The sequence below is a fragment of the Myotis yumanensis genome, unplaced genomic scaffold (assembly GCF_028538775.1).
Source record: "Myotis yumanensis isolate MYYU_CA2020_CCGP unplaced genomic scaffold, mMyoYum1.0.hap1 SCAF_2, whole genome shotgun sequence".
NCBI classification, from domain to species: domain Eukaryota; kingdom Metazoa; phylum Chordata; class Mammalia; order Chiroptera; family Vespertilionidae; genus Myotis; species Myotis yumanensis.
In genome coordinates this window covers 184,951,400-184,966,448 of record NW_027223753.1, presented here as the reverse complement: position 1 = coordinate 184,966,448, position 15,049 = coordinate 184,951,400, and the positions used below count along the sequence as shown (strand labels likewise).

At 38.3% G+C, this 15,049-nt stretch overlaps 1 protein-coding gene across 3 annotated transcripts in view; it reads left to right on the top strand.

Moving 5' to 3' along the window:
* FNDC3B (fibronectin type III domain containing 3B) overlaps window positions 1-15,049 on the top strand; it is a 334,918-nt gene that overhangs the window by 238,335 nt on the left and 81,534 nt on the right. For all 3 annotated transcript variants that reach the window (XM_070406793.1, XM_070406792.1, XM_070406791.1), the window contains exons 8-9: window positions 3,767-3,918; window positions 6,900-6,959. In XM_070406793.1, the coding sequence (XP_070262894.1) occupies window positions 3,767-3,918; window positions 6,900-6,959 (212 nt within the window). The remainder of the gene's footprint in view (window positions 1-3,766; window positions 3,919-6,899; window positions 6,960-15,049) is intronic.

Here is a 15,049-nt window from a genome sequence, read left to right as displayed (position 1 = left end):
AGTTGGGAGCCAGCAGTCTTGGATTATGAGAGGGCTATCCAACTGCCCATTTGGGATCGGTCGGGCCTAAACAGGCAGTCAGACATCCCTCAAAGGGTCCCAGATTGGAGAGGGTGCAGGCTGGGCTAAGGGACACACCCCCTCCCCCATGCACGAATTTCATGCACCGGGCCTCTAGTCTATAATAAATATGCAGATAAGAATGATTTCTAAGAATGACTTGTAGTCATTTAGAAATAGATGGTGGTTCTATGAGTCCTTCAAGATACTTTAAAGCAGTTTAATTTAAATAACTTCTATGCAGACTTACACTAGCGACCCACAAACCAACCCTTTTCTATCACGGGCCGAGACAAATGTCACATTGGGTCTTGTCTAATAATTTTATAATTAGAAATCACCACTTTAATCACCATTACAGAGAGTGACTTCTGTTTATGGTGGAATAATTAAACATCGGAAAGTCATTTAGTTTTGTGGCTTCTGAACTTCTCTTTTTGGATAACAGCCATGACAATCATTGTGATGATCAGATTAGTCCTGCCCCAGTTCAGACCAGTGGTCACTGCTCTGAGAAAGTTTCACCACCAGGAGAGGAGATTGTGAGAGTGCTGCTGCTCTGACAGAGGCGTGGCCCAGCTGGAGTTCCTGGAGTCCTGAATCTCATTAAGGTTACCACCTCCCTGCACACTTGGAGGAAATGCAGATCTAATGCGGAGGATCCCCTTTTACGTGATATTCTCCTGAAAGGCACCGTGTAATTTCCTGGCATCAGCCTTGAATTAGAAGCCAGTTCCTAGTTCTAGTAGAGACAAAGCCCTCTTTCTCTCAGCTTCCACGGCCTGAAGAAAGGAAACCTGAGGCCCGGGAGTTGGTGAAAGGGAGGCAGGAGGGCGCACAGGAGGGGTTTGGCCCCATAACCATGGAAGTCATCGTGGTGGCAGGCTGGCTGCTTAGCTCGAGGAAAAAACTCCAGAAGTCATTTCTGATAGGCTGTCCTATGGGAAGACTGCATTTGCACAGGGATCTGTGTTCAGGTGACAGTCTCCTCTTTAAGGCTCACTCGGAATCCAGGGAAAAGGTGAATAGTATTAGTTGATGCTTCAAGTGTTTGCTTAAGTAATTTAACCGAGTCAGAAAGGAAAAAAGAACATTCTTAAGAGCTGATGGAAAAGATAGGCCAAAGGGCTGTGAATTGATGGGTACTTGTTCAGCATCTTAAGTGCTTTTGACTGAGCTGTGACATGAAGTTACTTCACACCACCACTCATGGAATCAGTGTTACTGCTCACTGTGCTCCTGGAATTGTGCAGAGCAGCACAGTTGAAAGTTTCCCAGTACCTAAGCAGCCACCTTTAAATCATAAGTTGAACTTTTCATAGCAAAATATCTCTTTTTAAGTTAAAAAATCAAATAAAATACTTAGTGCCTCAAGATTACTCATTGATGGTGTGTGAAGGAATTCAGAAAATGCTTTGGTACAAGTGGTAGAAATGCTGCCTTAAAATGTAGTTAGGGGAACAACACACAAATAGCCAAGCAAAGCACAATTATAGTGCAAAAAGTGCCCAATACAGGTACCAGCAAAATGTAGCCAGAGCACAAAGGAAACAGTGGTTGATTCTGAGCAGGGGGCCAGGCAGGCCAGTGCAGAAACCTTTCCTGAATCTGTCTCAAGCGTGTGGGTCCCTGTGTGCTCTGTGTATCTGCTACGTGTTCCCTCATGCATCTGTTTCTCTCCACCAGATTGGTGCTCCTTGAGGTAGAGGTCATAATCTTAATCCCCTCTATGCCCATAGCTCCTCACAGGGTGAAGTATGGTTTAAAGAATAAGTAAAGGCAGCATCTGTACTAGGTATAAAAGAAGTTTGCTAAAGCCAAGAAAGTCAAAAGCTAAGTCACAGGGTTTTGCAAGGGGACGGCATTCTGAAGGGGTGTCACCACTGCATGGTACAGGAGGGGTACGGGGGGACAGAGATTGCTAATCTGGAGACTCCAGTTTCATTCTGTAACAGTGTCTCAGATTTTTTAAAGAGTTGTGTAATGCTAGTCTACAATCCCCTGTCAGAAACTCAGACTATTTTATTCCCTTTGATTTTTATTTTTCAACAAACATTTTCTAAGCAAACACTGCTCACAGTTGAATATGACCAGGCCCTGTCTTTAGGGTGTCCCACAGTCCAGTGGGGAAGGGAGACAAATGCCATCAACATGATCAGCAATTGTAGAGATATCAACAAGGTTCTGTAGAAAAGAGGAACGATGATGGGTTAAATACTTTAGGAAAGGCTACTTGGGGATAGTGAGGCCTGGCTGGGCTCCTGAAGGGTGAGTAGAGGTTTAATTAAACAATTGGTTAAATATATTATGATGCTTTATCTGTACAGACCAGAAATAATATGGAAAAATCTCTGCTAAAAATGGAAGGAGTGACAGATGAAAATAGAGAGTGTTTATTTCCATATTTACTATTCATGCTTTTAAATAATTTTATGTTACATTTTAATACTCTGTATAGATCAGATAGTGTCAGAAATGGAAGATAAAAAGAGGGAGACTGTATAGTTTTCATCCATCTACAGCCTAATACTCTACAGCTATAAAATATGAACATGAAGCTTTAGCAGCTGTATGAACTCGTAGTTGGTTTTTAATATGTTATCCAGAGAGCAACAAAATATCCTTTCTAAAATTAGAACATTAAAGTTCTGTTCATAGAGTTATTTTATAGAATTAGACAATGTATTAGGTTGGGTTTCTCCGGAAACATACTCTGAAACAAAGATTCAAGAGCAAGAAGTGCGTCTAGGGAGGTGCCTTAGGAAGCACCAGCAGAGCGAGGACTTGAGATGGAAGGGAAGGAAGCCAGCTCAGGGTCTGTAAGTGAGCGGGTTGCGGCAGTGGGCAGCTGGGGCTCTGCCCTGCTGAAGACGCTGGCACATGGTATAGAACATGCCGCAGAGAAGTCCTAAGTGAAGGGAGGACGTTGATGTGTTTAGAGTCTCAGACTGTTATGTTCAAATGAAGTTTTAAGCAGAGGTTAAAGCAGAAGGATAAAAGTAGAACCTGGAGAGGTGAACTGTTCACCTCCACACAGGTTTCTACCCCATCATCCTGGGCCTTGGTTCTACCCCTATCACTGGGTTATCCAGGGAGCCTGCAGCACTTAAAAGGAGCATGATTTGTAAGGTACAGGAGGTCCTCAAATAGCCTCACATCGTTCCTATGTAATGTTGCTGAGATGACATGGAAACTTAATTCTTGTTTATATCAATTAGCCTATAGTAAGTTTGGTTTTATTATACATCGTTTCACTTAAAGCTGCAGAACCAATTGACAATGTTAAGTGAGGACTTACTGTATCAGCTTTGCAGGATAACTCTACACCAAGAAGGCTTTGTGACTCCTTCCACATAATGAGATGGGCATCCTGATCATTGAAATCTTACATTCAGCTTTTTTCCTTTAAAAAATTACCAAGTGTTTTACTTTCTGGAGGACTGGGTATGAATTACATAGGACTTGGATGAAAGTTTGCATTATGAGGAAGGATGTCACAGGAGCTATATTTTGGACATTAGATCTTTGACAAGAGAGCGCCATATAGGAAGCTTTTGTTTGCCGTCATTAAAACAAAATGGTTTACCTTCAATTAAATCTGAGCAAGTTTGATGCCACTACTAATAATCACAAAAATGTTATTGGAAGAAGTGTTTGGTTTATGTGAAATGGATTTGAATACTTTTGTCCCTGTTTTTCTTCTCAGGTTTCTAATATTCAGGCAAGAGCGGTTGTGTTGTCCTGGGCTCCCCCTGTTGGACTTTCCTGCGGACCCCACAGTGCCCTCTCCTTCCCCTACAGTTATGAGGTTGCCTTATCAGACAAAGGACGAGATGGGAAATACAAGATAATTTACAGGTAGTGTACATTTTCATGTTTCTCTGCTGCTAAATAGTGAAACTGGGGTCATTAAGGAAAATAGAAAACAAAGGAAAATTTAAAGGCTTTTCAAACTTTCCTTTAAATCGTTCATTTTAAGAACTAGTGATAATTAGTGTCAAGAGTTAATTTTGTCTACAGTAATGAATCATAAATTACTACTCTAGTGCTATTTGGTGTTGGTGACATATATCATTTCATTTTGTTAGCTTGTCAGAATAGAATTAATGAAAATTTTCCATTAATGTCTGTTAGAAAGGCATGAGCATGACAATTAGTTTTTACATACGTTATGCACTCAGACCTTTCAGTAGTCTTTAATTTTAAATTCTACAATATGGTTTCGTGGTTATATGAAATAAGAATTTCACCATAATTCTTATCCTCCTCAATAGTTTTCCAGCCTGTAGCAAAAATTACTGTAAAGCATTTCATGCCAAGGCTTTCTTAAATTATTAAACATTTAGCACACAGAATAAGGGATTATCTCTTTCTGCTTTATGGACTCCCAGGTATTAACCATTCAGATGGGTATAGCCATGTTCTAAATGCGATAAAAACGTTTTTTAGGGTCAAGTGTTTTCTTCTTTATAGTTGTGGGGACTGGTCCATTTGCAGAGCAGGAAATCAGAGTCCATTTTGTTCTAACTACGTGTGTGAGCGCCCCCTGTGCGTGGCCCTGGAATGACTGGAGGCCAGGGTAACATGGCCACACAAACCCCACTTGCTGGGGTCTCTCTTGTTCCATTGCTGCGTCAGTGTGCAGACTTTGTGTCTGTCCGGCCTGTTCCTCATTCTTAACTTGCTCCAGAGGCATGTCTTCTTCGGGACCAAGAAAAGGGGAGGAAATAGGGAAGAAAGGCCTATGGCCACTCACTCCTCTGGCTGCCCAGAGTCCTTCTGTTGTCTCTTCCTGGGATGCCTACAGGAATGTCCTCAGGGCCTCCCAACATCCACTCTTACTCTCCTACAGCCTCCATACTGCAGAAATATGTCAGACAGTAACATTGCCCTGTGGAGAAAACAGAGTGATTCCCCTGCAGTACTGAAAATTAAATCCTACCTCCTTCCTCTGGCTCACAACCATTTGGTTCTGTTTTGAAAAGTCAGAATCGGTAGAGACCTTAAAGAAATACACAGCACCATTTCCCCCAGCCCCCCAGAACCAAGTAGATAGATTCTATCACTGCCAGATAACCGTTGCTGGCAGGAGCCATAGTTTCAAGTGCCCAGAAGGGCTAGCCGGGTAACAAAAGTGAGAAAAGCAGAAGTTGGGAATGAGGTGAACAGGAGAGTTCCTATCTCCATCTAAAATAGGTTGTTGCCAGAAGGGACTGCAGGCCTAGATTTGCTGATTCTTTGGGTGTTTTGTTGTTGTTTGTTTGTTGTTGTTTTATTTTTCAAGAAATGCTAAAAATCTGAATTGTTATGTAAACTTTCCTGATGTTACACTAATTCAGCAAGTTAAAAAAAATATTTAAAAATACTGTGCAGTTCAAACAATAGTGCTTCAGGCAAAGTGTGGAGATTGGCCTCCAGTTTATAGCGTTAAAAAATGATTTTTTATTTGAAATAATTTTAAACTTATAAAACTTAGCAAAAATAAAGAGATCAAGAAATATGTGTGCTTCCTTTACCCAGATTCACCTGCTAGTAAGTAGCCACAGTGCAGTTATCAGCTTCATAAGTTTACCCTGGTACAATACTTTAATCCATTGGTCATCCATTTCTAGTTTTGTCAGTTGATCCAAGTAATGTGTATAATTGCATTTCCTTCCTCTGGAGGATAGGATCCTGTCTAGGGTCTGATACTGCATTTAGTTGTCGTGTCTCCTTATTTTATGTTGTTGCCTCATGATTAAGTTGAGTGTCCGTTGCAACTTCTGAGAATACAGGGTGTCCCCAAAATGCCTATACACACTAACTGCTAATAGCTCAATTGATTTTTCTTTCTTTTCAGCCAGACTGAACTTTGAACAAAGGAAATTCATTCTAAAAATACTACTGGAAGTTTGAAAATGCAGTTGAATCACAAATACTGCCTTTATACTTATTCAAAGTGTGTATACATGTTTGAGAGGACACACACTTCAACAGCTGATAACTCAATTTTCACTCCGTTTCAGGTTTAACTGATTTGAAATAATGAGTGAAGCCAGACTAAGCTTTGAACAAAGAAAATTTATCCACTAGACTTTTTTATGGGGATACATAAAAGATAAAGTTTGTGGTACAAACTGGCAACAGTTGATGAATTGAGGGCTCACAAATACCAAATGAAATGATTCTTGATGCTTGTGATTTCTGTTGCTTGAGTGATCAGCAGTGCCTGGACCAGAATGGTCATCAGTTTGAAAACAGGCATTGACAAAAAAAATTCATTTAAAATTTGAAAATGAACTGTATGTTATTAAACACTGACTTTATAATCATTCAAAGTGCGCATAAATTTTTGGGGACACTGTGTTAATGGTTTTATATTTATATAACAGCTATTTATTGGCATTTATATGTAAGGGAAGCAGATTGAGATTTCATCAGGATAGTTGAGAAGCTGAGGTACTTGGGGTTCCTGCCAAGGTGAGTCTGGGACCTGCCTTCAGTTGACAGCTGGCGCCGTTATTAACATTTACATTCATCTTGTCATCTTAATGTGCCTGCTTGCTTATTTATTTACTTATTTTTATATATTTACTTTGAAGAAGTGATAAGAAGTAGAACTTTAATAGTAAGTTTAACTAGCCATTTTCCATATTTTGCATGGCATAATTTAAAGGAATCTAATTTTCTAGTTAAGAAAGATAATAATGTCAAATAGGAAAGTTTATTTCTGGTTTGTGGTAGAATCAGACATAATAGTTCTTGAATCATTGTCTGTACATGACAGTGAGACCCAAATCCAAAACCTGTTTTACTTTTGAAACTAATATCCTTGACTAATGAATGATTTTTCTTTACAGTGGAGAAGAATTAGAATGTAACCTGAAAGATCTTAGACCAGCAACTGATTATCATGTGAGGTGAGTTAGGATCTGAGAACTGAACAGTGTTGGAGAATTCAGATTGGTAAATCAATCATGTGCCCCTTTAAAAGTTTGTGGTTAATGGACCTCGCCTAACTCTAAGTTGCAACACCTTGGCTCAGTGTCATCCATTCATTCTTGAGTGCCCTTCTGTTCTGCCCTCGAGCATCGAGCATCATGGTTGGGAGTACACAGAAGTGCTTTTGGCAACAAAAAAGTAAATGGTACATTGAACACAGTTTTCAAATTAAAGGTAATTTTTATTTGATATTGTCTTCTAAAATCCATTGGACTGTTGGTTTAATATATAATATTTTCTTTCTAGCAAACAAATGAATATTTTACCATTATAGACCATAAATATAAACCATATGTTTAACCCATATGACCAAATACCTTAGAAGATTTCAAGAACACCTTTAGACCTTTGTTTTTTGAAATAATACAAGTAAGAATTAACCCGATTCAGCAAAACCGTGAACCTGAATATGCAATCTTGAACTCTTACTGTGACTTTTCTGGAATCTCTGCTGTGACTACTCTGGAAGGAGGGCTAGCTAATCTTAGGAGAAACCCAGCCAACCATAGACCTGTGAAGTAGAAATATAATCAGGATTTTTACAGAGCTCATCTGATTATTTAAAGATACATCCATACATCCATTTGCAAATAAGCAGATTTCTGAATGGGATCCATAACATTAAAAAAATTTTTAATTTCAATTCACAATTTTATTTTGCTTAAGTTAATTAAATAATTACTATTTGGTCTAGCTCTCTGCCTGCCAGAGAGAGAAAATTCGTGATCTCTTTTCATATTTAAAAAAATTATCTCCAGAAATTGTAATTTTATCTAATAGGATACACAACAGCATTTTCTCTCTTTTCTTCAGTTACATACGTGTATATAATGATTGTGTAACAAAATTGCAAGCATTAAACACACATCCTTTATTATACTTTCCAAAGGTTAATTCATACCACATGTTTCTTTGTGGTGGGGTGGAGGCAGGGTAGCTTAACAAGAAGAACATATATTAATTATCAGGAGGCTTGAGTTTTGCCATGAATTGACTGTTTTAACTTTGGTCAACCACAGAACCCCTGTCACAGTTTTCTCAGAAAGGTACAATAGTAGGGCTGAGCTCAGGTTATAATATCGTATTAGCTGCACAAGTGTTTAAAACTAAGTTTAAATTAATACATAAAAGATCAAGGTGTTTTATATTCAGTCATAAAGTGTACATCTGCTTAGCTGTTGTAGTGTTTAGATGAACTCTTTTGCAACCATCTCTTCCTGTTTAAATCAAAACTTTTTGGGTTTTGAGTCAATTAGCTTTAGCCCAAACACATTGAACTTTTCACATAGTCTGTACAAACAAAAAGATCTGTGTAATTTGTGAAGCTGGGATGATAATAGAAATAGTTTAATCATCCTGTCAAATGGTCGATTTAACAGTGAACCAGAAAATGAAACACCATATAGGGAGCCATGTAAATGTTCTTCATTAGTCATTGTTAACATATGTTTCCTTTTTTCTCCATCTTTTAACAGTTTATTGTTATTGCTTTACTAAAGGTTTACTTTATTAATTTCCTGCTCATTCATGAGCTGATAGTATCTTTTTAAACAAATTTAAATGTCATAAAGAGTTGGTTCTGTATTTACCATCCTGTCTGTTGTTCCCCTTCATTTCTTCTTAACCACTTTTACTAAGGCTAAATCTTGAACAATTGCTCATCAATTATTTTTTATTTTTTGTTTTCACTGCCATGTCTTTTGAATACCTTAAACTTCTGGGCAGATAAAAGGAATACTTAATGGATTTACCAAACAGAATAGAAGCATGACGTGGTTACCATCTAGAGGCCTTGGACCCAGATTCTCTCCTGTCACATCTGGACCCCCCACACTGTGACATATATGACACACACCTGCTACCGCACATGCAGTCTGAGGCACCACCCACTATTATTTGTTCTAGCTATCTGCCTGCCAGAGAGAAAATTCGTGATCTCTTTTCATATTTAAAAAAATTATCTCCTAAGAAAAATGTCTACAGCCCAGACTTGTTCTTGCCTTACCTAATCTATAGTCCATCTAGCTCATGCATTCTCCTTCCTTAAACAGTCTTTCATTTTTCAAGCTAGAGAAGAGTCGTAACACTTGCAACTCATACCTAGATTTAGCCTCCTCTGCCTTGGATTGCTTTGGCAAGGCAGCCTGATACAGAATAGAAAGAGCTTGGAATTTGGAGTTAATGGCTTGGTCACTTAGTAAAGCTGTGTGCTTAGTAACCCATTTACACATCTGTGGCCTTGTTCTCGTTCATAAAATGAAGATAATAATGATACCAGCCTCAGAAAGATGGCATGAGAGCAAGTGAAATATGTGCAAATCTAGCATAAACCTATAAGGTGTATAAATGTGGTTTTTGTTTGTTGTGTTTTTCCAAGGTTGTTGCAGGTTTCCCACACTGAAAAAAAAAGGGACTTCATGATGCAGGTTCTTTGAATCTGTGTATCATTTGAGCACATATTACTCACTGTTTTATTGGGGTAAAGATATACCATACATGGCACTGTCAAAAAGAAGCAAAATCTTTTTTCTATGGTGTAGTTCAATTAACATTCTCAAAGTTTTAATTCCAGAAATGTAAACTTTGATCAAGACAGTAGCTTCAAATGTAGTTTTTAAATTTAATTCTCATCTAAAAGGCTTCAAAAGTCTTTGTGGAAATAAATTCCTCACTAAATATCCATAACAAGCTACAAATGAATTCTATTACTGTACAGCTGCAAAATGACCAGTTATATTCATTGCCATCTATATTTATTTATACATTACCTATTTATTTATTTATTTTAAAAATATGTTTTTTATTAATTTCAGAGAGAGGAAGGGAGAGGGAGAGAAGGACAGAAATATCAGTGATGAGAATCATTGATCGCCTATCTTCTGCATGCCCCTTACTGGGGATCAAACCTGCAACCTGGGCGTATGCCCTGACTAGGAGTCAAACTGACCTTCTGGTTCATGTGTCAGTGCTCAACTACTGAGCCACATTGGATGGGCAATATACATTATCAATTTAGGAAGTGTTGCCCTGGTGGACATCTGTGAAACCAATGATGAAAATGGACACATTTATTTTAGCAGTGCCAAACCTCCTACATTTCCCTTCCAGTTTTAATATTGCATGTTTTGATTAAGGTATGCAGAAGTCTTTATTCAAGTCAGTCTTCTGTAGAGTGAAAGATTTCTTTCTCAAATCATCTACTGAAGTCTCACCTAGGGCTTCTATTATTTCTTTTTTTAAAAAATATTTTTTTTATATATATTTCAGAGAGGGAGAGATAGAAACATCAGTGATGAGAGAGAATCAAGCGGCTGCCTCCTGTACACCCCATACTGGGGATTGAGCCTGCAACCCAGGCATGTGCCCTGACCTGGAATCTAACCATGACCTCCTGGTTCATAGGTCAACACTCAACCAGTGAGCCATGCTGGCCAGGCCTAGAGCCTCTATCCTTGTTGCTTTCAGTTTGGCTATTCTGATTTCATCCTCTTCACACTGATTCCTCAATATCTTTATATATTGCTTTTCCTCCTTTTCAGTTTTTCCTCCCTCATATTAGTATTGTCTGAATTTACCAATCATTTATGTGAATTTGTGAAGCAGCAGTCTCTCAGTCGTGGCCTCCTGTCACTGAACTGCCTGGTGCGTTTCTAGGCAAGAACAGCTCTTCACTTTTTGCCATCTCACTGTTACTGCAAATCATTTTTTAAGAGACCAGTGGCATCCTTGAGACAATGCTGCAAGTCATGTGGCTATGGCTATTTAGATTGGCACTTGCCATGCCATTTAGGCCAAATTCCACATGGAAAATTATATCCTGAGACATTTCAGGTTTTCACTTTTTGCTATACACTTTTGTGTGTCATTGTTTACATACCTATTCAACCGTTATTCTTTTTTCCCCCTGGTGATTGAGCAAATTAACACTCCTCTCTTGTGTTGATTTTCAAAATTTTAGATATTGGATCTTGGGTTAGATTTTTAATAAAGTCATTACTTTTGTATTTGTTACCCAGTTCTTATACAGTTTGCTCTTTTTGGTTTAATATTGTTGAATGTTGAAAAGGAATCAATTTGTAATTGTCATAGTCTATTTATTCAGTGCTTTCATATAGGGCATTGTATCATGTATTGTATAAAACCACCAATACAAGAGTACACAAGAGGGTGTGTGTGTGTGTGTGTGTGTGTGTGTGTGTGTGTTGAGAAGGAGGAATGAGAAAAATCCAATGCATATATACATCTATATATACATAAATAAACATTATTTTTATAATACTTATACAGAAGTATGTAAGTTTCTATGCATAAACATTTATATGTTCACTTATGCAAATAAATATTTATACATATACAGGGAAAAGCATATTTCTCTTTTAATTGGTAGTTTTATAGTCAATACTGGCATTGAAATAATCATTTAATTGTGGGAGTCAATAATTTATATTTTTATCAATGATAGGATAATCAGGAATTTGAGTGATGGAATGGATAGCAATTTTATGATGAAAGTTGAAGCAGTTTTCCAGTCATTGGCATAAACAACTTGGCAAAGAAGTTGCCCAGAGATGATATCATGTCATAACATTTCCCAGAAAAATTATGTGATGAAACATTTCCAAAAATATGGTTGACCAGCTCAGTGCAGAGTTATGAAATACATGTTATTGACCAGCAACTGTGGCTCCTAGTATGTTACAGATGTTCTGGAAGAAGCTGGAAGCAAATTTCTGAAATTCTTGGAGCACCTGTTTCATAAATATTTAGCCAGCATTTAAACTGAAACAAATGTGAAAACCAAACACAAGGCTAATTATATTGTTAGAAAAAGGTATTTTTCTATGCTAGGATAAATGCAAAAGGAACTGTTTGCTGACTTATTTAGCCTAGGAAACTACTTGTGCTTCACAAACCTTCCTATCACATGATGCTACTTGGAGAAAACACATCACCATCATGTGAAAACATGATTGCAACATTCTTGGAAATAATAGCATAATTTCCAGAGAATTCCCTTTTATGTAAAAGTTATTGGTAAAAATGAGTAGTTGCTATCTATTTATTGGACGGTTTTAAAAGACAGATGTAATCATGATACTTAAATATTATGTCAGATTTTAGGTACTGTATATTTATATTGCCATATAAAATGGATCCTGTTTCCTTTGTGGACAAACACTGACTCCTAAATTAAATAAACTATAACATACTTAGAGTTTAAAGACAAGGAAAATAACTCCATGTGGCCCATGGGTCTGTCCATCTTCAATTACCTCAAATTTTTTGTTGTTATTGTTAATCTTCACCCGAGCATATTTTTCCACTGATTTTTAGAGAGAGTGAAAGGGAGAGGGACTGACAGAGAGAAGCATCGATGTGAGAGAGACACATCGATTGGTTGCCTCCTGCATGCACCCCGACCAGGGAGAGAGAACCTGCAACCTTAGGTATGTGCCCTTGCCCAGAATAGAACCTGAGACGCTTCAGTCGGAGGGCTGACACTCTATCCACTGAGCCAAGTTGGCTAGGGCCCACTACCTCAAATTTTTACTTCTGCCATCAGATTCTTTTATCTAGATTGTCATCCTCCCAACCTGGCTGCCAGGAGCTCCCATCACTCATGTTTCCCTGGCCTAATAAGTATGGATTTCTGACTCCAAGAATCTCATTAAAAGTAAAGAACAAACTTGACTGAGTTCAGATCTCCCCAGATAACTAATTGCAGTCAGTTAGTACTTTGCAGGCTCTTTCCCTGCCTCCTTTCCCTCTGCTCTCTTATCTGGATGGATCTTTGGTGCCAACTGTTCATCGTGAACGTTTAGGAGCTGTCCTGCAATTGTATCGTTCCCAAGTGCCTAGTGATGGCAAACTGAGATACCTCCTGGGAACCTAAGTGAGTCAAGTGGGCTGGTAAAAGGCATGTGAGTTCTCTGAGCTGGACGTCATCTGCCCATCTTAAGGGGGAGGGGCGCTCAGCTTTATCTAATTACTGCCTTGCAGGAGTGCAGCTCAGTGTTGCTAGTTTTTAAGAGGAGCCAGAGGTTCCTTTTCTAAAATGAGAGGTCTTCGAGATTTTTTTCAGTGTTGGCTCAATGTTTAATTTTTTATTTCAGAAAATTTCAGAAATAGTAAAAAATGACGGTAGTTTTAATAAACTGTCATATACCCATCACCCAACTTTTCAGTTTTCTTGGTGTCCTCATTTCCTCCTCCTAGCCCATGCAGCTAGTTTGAAATAAAGTCTAGACATCATGTTATTTCACCTGTAAACCACATGACTTTTTTCACACTCCCATTCAAAACAAACAAAAATGATAAATTTCTTAATGTCTTTGAAATCCAGAGACTGTTCTCATTTCTTCAGCTATCCTAAAATTGAGGGTTTTGTTTTTTTCAGTTTGTTGTCATTGGAATTTAAACATGGAGTAAATCTTCTCTTTGGCTAATTTCTTGCAAATTTCTTTTAATCTAAGGGTTTTCCCTCCATCTCTCTTTTCTTTCTCTCCTTTTGCAATTTATTTGTTTGGGTAATGTTTTTGGTTCTGCAGAATTTTCTGCAGCATGAAGCAGGCTGGCTGCATCCTGGCAGTGCTGCTGAGTGTGATCTCTGTGTTCCTATTAGTGGAGAAGAGGCTTCATCAGATACAGGCTGGACTTTTCTGGCAAGAATATCGTGGACAGTGGCACAATCTTTCATTAGGAATGCATATGTCTGCTTTTCTGCTTTGTGATGATCACTGCCTCTATCCTTTAATTCATAGGTGGCTCTAATATTTAAAAACACTATTTTGCATTGCCCGCCCCCATATCTTGGATGAGCTGCAAACTATAAGCCATTCTAATCTAATAAAGTTCAGGATGGAACCCTCCCCTTGTCTGGATCATTCTATGATTCATTGTAAGTAACTCCCAGTTAGGCTGACCTGGTACATGGAAATGATCTTGCCAAATCTACCATTCAGTTTTACATTATCCTGTTTCTACGCACAGTAAGGGCAAAAAAAGAGCATTTCTTTTATCATGTCAGGTGGTGAGCATCCTAATGATAAGCATTCTTTGTTTGGATCAATGTCATGGTGTCTGTCCTCCATAAGGCAAGTCAGTCAAATATCTAGTGAATATGTATTTTACCTTTTAGGATTTTATTACTACAGGATGGGGCAAAAGTAGGTTTACAGTTGTTCGTACGGAAAATAATACAATAATAAATAAATAATAATACAAGTATAAACTCAGTGTCTTGACTACTCACAACTGTAAACCTACTTTTGTCCCACCCTGTACTAGTATGTCTTTTAGTACTTTTGACTTGTGTGGATGGCCTCTATAAATCTTTTGTGATGGACTTTGAGGAGAAAGGACTTTGCAAATCACACACCTAATTAGGATCTATTTTTCCATAATGTTCTCTAGCTGTTGTTCATGTTGTAGAATGAGGGGAAGTGGGTTGGGGGGATTAGAGAAACATTGATTGCAGGATGAGGGAGCACAGCAGGCAATACAGTGTACCAGTCAGACTTCCATAATTGAGCACAGCCGATCTAACTTTCCAACTGTGTAGCATTGGAAAATTTACTTCATCTTTCTAGTCTGAGTTTTCTTGTCTTTAGTGGGAACTCACAAAAGGTTGTTAAAAGAATTAAGGGCTTTCTCTAGCAGGTTTGGTTCAGTGGATAGAGCATTGGCCCTCAGACTGAAGGGACCCAGGTTCAATTCTGGTCAGGACACATACCTAGGTTTCTGGTTCCATCCCCAGTTGGGGCAACCAATTGATGTTTCTCTCACATTGGTGTTTCTCTCCCCATTCCTCTCATTCTAAAAATCAATAAAAACATATCCTCAGGCGAGGATTTTTAAAAAGGGAACAGTAGAAAGGAAAATGGTAAAAATCAACATAATGTATTTTTTGCTCTTTGAAAGGAGAGTGGTTTTGTAACAGCACAGTATGAGTTTTTTCTGGAGATACCGGCACACATGTTGAGTGTTGAGCCAGTTATTTTAATGTGCA